The sequence below is a fragment of the Sinocyclocheilus grahami genome, unplaced genomic scaffold (genome assembly GCF_001515645.1).
Source record: "Sinocyclocheilus grahami isolate Dianchi unplaced genomic scaffold, SAMN03320097.WGS_v1.1 scaffold86.1, whole genome shotgun sequence".
Classification (NCBI taxonomy): domain Eukaryota; kingdom Metazoa; phylum Chordata; class Actinopteri; order Cypriniformes; family Cyprinidae; genus Sinocyclocheilus; species Sinocyclocheilus grahami.
Window position 1 is genome coordinate 1,936,174 of NW_015505265.1, and position 6,296 is coordinate 1,942,469.

General features: G+C 36.9%; 1 protein-coding gene across 1 annotated transcript in view; it reads left to right on the forward strand.

The window, feature by feature from the left end:
• The window catches only part of LOC107586887 (ezrin-like), a 20,132-nt gene that overhangs the window by 12,805 nt on the left and 1,031 nt on the right, over positions 1-6,296 (forward strand). The window contains exons 4-8 of the mRNA XM_016274434.1: positions 1,412-1,686; positions 3,037-3,120; positions 3,208-3,354; positions 3,640-3,736; positions 5,334-5,497. Coding sequence (XP_016129920.1) covers positions 1,412-1,686; positions 3,037-3,120; positions 3,208-3,354; positions 3,640-3,736; positions 5,334-5,497 — 767 coding nt within the window. The remainder of the gene's footprint in view (positions 1-1,411; positions 1,687-3,036; positions 3,121-3,207; positions 3,355-3,639; positions 3,737-5,333; positions 5,498-6,296) is intronic.

Consider the following 6,296-nt stretch of genomic DNA (forward strand, 5'->3'; position numbering starts at 1 on the left):
ATATATATATATATATATATATATATATATATATAATGTATATATAATTGAAAATTTCCTGCACTATGTTGTTAGACAAGAAATAATGCTTAATATTAACATTGCATGGATTAACACTTGCGCCGTGCCTTGCGCCCGGGTGTATGATAGGGTCCCTAAAGTCAATGGCACAGTATTTTTTTTGTTATTTGAAGAGCGTGTTAGTATAGGCACGTACACTCTGCTTATTACACACACAGCAGCACACAAATATTCCAAATATTAAAAATTAAAGGATTACAATGTAAAAGATTATTATTGTGTAGGCTACATAAATATAAAAATGCCTACATGTCATAATGGATAGTCATTGCATGTATCAGAATTAGGCTACCTATTTGCTCGCGCACGAGCAGCTCCGTTTCCTCTCTGGAGATGCGTTCTGTCTTTGCTCTTGCAAATTCTGCCATGTAAATAGCAAGTTCACCATGACGTGAGCGCAACTGTCTCTTAAAGGGAATGGGAGATGTGACTCTGATTGGTTTATTGCATGTTATGCCCAAAACACACACATTACTCATTAAGAGAATAGGGACAACACTTTTAGATCATGCGCCTGGCGCGCGGACCGTTTTTCCTGTCGTTAAACTAGCAAAAGAGGATTTGGACACGCCCTGAGTGCGCCTGCGCTGTGCGCTTTAGACCATGCGTTTAGATCATTAAAATAGGGCCCATAGACTGGCACCCAAACCATATTTACTGACTAAAATATCATAAATGTGGGAGTGGGCTTTTTTGACCCAAGTCAGTATTTAACCACCCTAGCAACCACCCCAAATACCTTAGAAACAGCACAGGAACATTCAAAGAACACGTTATCTATGGGTGGGGATGTAGGTGTTAGTGTTATTTTACTAGTCTTACATTTACTACTCTCTTTCTGACAGACATGTGATTGCATTTGTTGAATGCTTGCAACATATGACACTTTTGAAAAGATTAAGATTGTTGCTTGTAATGCAGTTGGGGCACTAAAATGTAGGTTTTAAAACAATACTTCAAATGGTTTGCCTTTAAATTATTAATTGCGATTCACCTTCACTCATATTTTATTGTATCATCATATAGTAATACATATCATGTTTTGTCACTAAAATATCTGCATTGTATCATAGTATCTAAATAAACATAGTACTGAACATTGCCATATAGTCATTCATTTTGTATATTAATACTCCATATCACAAAATGTTCATGTTATAAACAGATGGGAGGAAAGTTTGTATTTGAATGCTTTGGTGAGCAAACACAAAGTTTCTTGGGGGAGCCTAAAAGTTCTGAAAACAGAATTTTTATCTACCATCTCAAGTTATTTTCATTTCCAATTTTGAATTCACAAATGCTTTTGTAATTCTTCATTATGAATTCATAGGTGTCTTCTCAAGAGGTGAAGCAAGAGAACCCTCTGCAGTTTAAGTTTCGGGCCAAGTACTACCCTGAAGATGTGGCTGAGGAGCTGATTCAGGACATCACAAAGAAGCTTTTCTTCCTGCAAGTGAAGGAAGGCATCTTGAGCGATGAGAACTACTGCCCTCCAGAGACAGCCGTTCTGCTGGCTTCCTATTCTGTTCAGGCCAAGTTTGGAGACCACGCACCGGAAACCCACAAACCTGGATACCTAACGACCGAGCGGCTTCTGCCTCAGAGGTGAGTGGGGAAACTGCTCAAAAACATTCATTCGGTGCCTTCTAATGATTAAACCATTTTGAAATGACTCACAGGTGCTTATTCATTTTCCTGGAGGTCTACTTTCCTGTAAAGTTCAGTTCCAGCCCTGCTCCAACACACCTGTTTGACATTATCAAGTGTTCTTGAAGATCTTAATTAGCTGGGCCAGGTGTATTTGATTGGGTTTGGTGCTGAACTTTGCAGGAAAGTCTCCTGAAGATCTAGGAATATAATTGAGCACCCCTGACTTAAATAGGTTACTTAGTTAAAAAAAAGAATTTAAACTTTTTTATCAAAAAAATAAATTAATAGTGTGCAAAGAAAATATATATTTTTAAATCAGCACAGATTAAAATCAAGTTGGCTAAACATATTTCCATTACAAATGCCATCATTTGGACATGTCAGCAGAATGCAGAGTTTTTAATCACAAACAAAATAATCAGAATTGAACATAATTTTACAAGGTATGTTAATGGTAACTTGTTACAATAAAATACTTTATTCAGAATTTTTTTGAAAGCGCTTTACTGTTGTTGTTACATATTAATGTAAAAATGAAAATAACCATATACAATTATCTATGCTTATTGTTGGTGCTACTTCTAACAATCTACAATTTTTTTTAGGTATGTTTGAAAGACTTTTATTCAGCTTTATTATTCATTAACATAAACACAAGCATTTACAATGATGTTATGTAAAATTATACCGCATGTGAAAATTAAAATAAAATTAACAACACTTAAAATACATAAAGTTACAAGTTTAACAAGCATATTTATTTATTTATAAAAATTAAAAAAAAAAATTATATTTTGTTTTTAGAATATAATAATCTTGTCAGATCTACAAAGAATTTGCAACTCCATTTGCATGTTTTGACCACTTTCAATTACTGATAAAGAAATCTGAGACTCTGAGGACCCTAAATAGACAGAAATTATAGTGAGAAGACAAAAATAGAAACAAATATGTTGTTGTAAGGTAATGATGAAAACATGTGTGCAGTTTTTATTATGTGACATCTTGAAAATGTGGTTCATATTTATAATATATCATATTTTAGCCCCAAATATATATATGTAATATGGTCACATCATTTTAGTCATCCTACCACAACCCACATGAAAACTAAGCATGATTTTATTATAGTAAAAGTAGTAACAATGGTTTTTGGTGAATTGTTTTACTACAAATACCATGGTTAAACTATGGTTAGTGTAGCAAAACCGTGGTTAATTTATGGTTACCATGGTTTATTTGTAGTAAAACCATGCTTAATTTTCAAAATGGAAGGTGTGTTGATTTGATATTCTGTGTTTTCAGAGTGCTTGACCAGCACAAACTCTCTAAAGAGCAATGGGAGGAGAGGATCCAGATTTGGCACGAGGAGCACAGAGGCATTCTCAAGTGAGTGACTTATATACTTATATCCCATTCAGCTCGTCTTCATGTCATTGCACAAGCTTATACTTTCTTTGAATTTTGTGTCACCAGGGAAGATGCCGTGCTGGAGTATCTAAAGATCTCACAGGATTTGGAAATGTATGGCATCAACTATTTCGACATCAAGAACAAGAAAGGAACAGACCTGTGGTTAGGCGTAGATGCTTTGGGACTTAACATCTATGAAAAAGATGACAGGTAAGCACTTTTTGTGAGCCAGGCCTGATTGTTTAGAAACAGTGTCAGGCTAGTTGGGGATATTGGGGTCAGCTGTCATGACCGTGTGGTTAATGACCTGCAGAGTAACTCTCCAAACCCACAACAAGCCAAACAAGTCAACACGAACACACAGTGCTTACTATTGAGAGGTCGTTGCAACTAAGGACTAATGGACCACAAAGTCTGTGATTTTTGTAATGTTTGTTGACAAAAAAAAGACATTTAGTTCTTTGAAATCAATTTTGGCTGTTCTTCATTACTCAGGTTGACTCCAAAAATTGGATTTCCTTGGAGTGAAATAAGGAACATCTCATTCAGTGACAAGAAGTTCATAATCAAACCCATTGACAAAAAAGCTCCCGTAAGTCTTTGCATGAATGATTTGCTGTATTTCTGAAATTATTGTATGTGGAACAATGGCAAATAACAGCACTGAAGATGAAGGAAAAATATATATATTTTTTATCGTTTAAAATATATGTGTCAAGTTTGTTGAAATTAACTCTTTGTTTTCATGCTGATTTTGTATGGTTTCAAAAAACGTTTATACATTTTCATAAAAAGTTCAATTTAAATGATTAAATGATAATTGTCATGTGGTGTAACCATCAACAGTAAAGTAATATATTTTCCTAACATCTTGAATACATGTAAGTGAACATATCTTAAGCATTATTTTCCAAACCAATAGATAGATAGATAGACAGACAGACAGACAGACAGATAGATAGATAGCTAGATAGCTAGATAGATAGATAAAAGATATCACAATGAGTTGTAATATTGAAAATTTTAAACATTCTTCATGTGAGAAGTGTATTAAAGTGTATGTTTTTTTTTTTGGTAACACCTCAGTATAGGGACCAATTCTCACTATTAACTAGTTGCTCATTAGCATGCCTATTATTAACATATTGGCTGTTTATTAGTGCTTATAAAGCACATATTCTGCATGACCATATTCTACATCCCTAATCCTACCCAATACCTAAACTTGACGTTTATTGAGACAAAAGTCATAGTTAATGGTTTGCAAGAATTGGACCTTAAAGGGCTCATCAGATGCAAAATTCACTTTTACATGTAGTTTGAACATAAATGTGTGTTGTTGGTGTTTATACACATCCAACCTATAATGATAAAAATCCACCCAGTGTTTTTAAAAAAAAATCCATATAAATAATATCCCCTTTCTCAAATCAAGCCGATCTCAGGCCCCTCCCACGATAGTTGATTGACACTGGCGTTTTATCTTAGACCCGCCCTGAGTGAGCTGTGGCGAGTCTGCCATTGTTTCGACGCCGGAGCAGGAGTAGACAAGAATGACTCCTAAGCGATTGAGGTGTTCTGTTGTTGGATGTAATGATGAACATAGCAGTCGTCATTTACTCCCGATATCTGGGCTGCTGAAGACGCAGTGGATTACATTTGTTTTTGAAAGGAATGCGTCCCCCGATCTGCCTAAATGCGTCTATGTTTGCACGAATCATTCGTGATCCAGCTTCACCTACAGAAGAAGTGAATATAAGGTTCTTTAATGAATCTTTGCAAATCGCCTTTCCTAATAACGTGCAAGTTCCGCAGCTAAAGTTTACAGTCTCTCAGTGAAAGCCTAGTCACCCCACAAAAGAGAGGGGCGTGGTCAGCAGAGCTCATTAGCATTTAAACAAACATGCACTAAAACGGCTTGCTGTGTGCAGAGCTGTTTTTGACAGCGTAAAAAGGGTGATGTTTTACACTACCAATGAGACATTTTAACCAGAGTATGTTATAGACATTTCATTAAGACCCTAAAGAATCATATCAACTTGTGGAAAATGGGCATCCGATGACCCCATTAAAATAAACTGTGACCTTTTTTTTTCAGTCAAGAAGGCTGGTTGGAATATTTTTGACATTATTTATGCAAAAGACATTATGAAATATGACACATTCTGTTCTCTCTCTTGTTCTTACAGGACTTTGTGTTCTATGCATCTCGTCTGCGCATTAACAAGCGCATCCTGCAGCTGTGCATGGGAAACCATGAACTTTACATGCAGCGCAGGAAACCTGATACTATTGAGGTGCAGCAGATGAAGGCTCAAGCCAGGGAGGAGAAACACCAGAGACATATGGAGAGGTGAGGACACAATATTTATTGCCCAGAGTGGGTCATTATATAGCGATGACCACCAGCTGCCACCAGGAAAGTCAGGGGACTAGTTTTACTTTTATTGCCCAGTAAACATACATACATATATACATAAATACATAAATTAAATAAATAAATAATTTTTTAGTTTTTTTACTTTATGATTTTTTTTCCATTAAGGGTACATTATTAAAGGGGTCATATGATGCGATTTCAATTTTTCCTTTCTCTTTGGAGTGTTACAAGCTCTTGGTGCATAAAGAAGATCTGTAAAGTTGCAAAGACTAAAGTCTCAAATCCAAAGAGATATTCTTTATAAAAGTTAAGAGTCAACCACGCCTACCTAAAACGGCTCGTTCTAACACGCCCCCACATACCTACGTCACGATGTGGGAATTCTCGCTGTAGTTTTGTTGTTGCCGCTGCCGCCATGTCATGAAGGCGCTCTGTTTAGTTGTAAAAGCGAAACTACTTTGTTTGGCCTTCCAAAAGAGGACGATATCTGCTTCTTCATGCCTGGAGCTGATCCGTGCTGGTCGCTGAGGAAATACATCAACTTTGCGCTGTGGATCACCGGATTGGCTTTCACCGAGGACAAAGCTGAGTCCAACCCGGGGTCATCACATGTGGTTGCCGCAAGCCCCCTTCGTCGAATCAGCCGGCCGCGCCATTCTCAAGCCCGCCCGCCTCTGCTCGCTCTAGGCCTCCGGCCGCCGCTCACTCAAGGCGTGTGTGTGACGCAGTTTCGCTGTGAAAGCAAAACTACTTTGTTTGGCCTTCCAAAAGA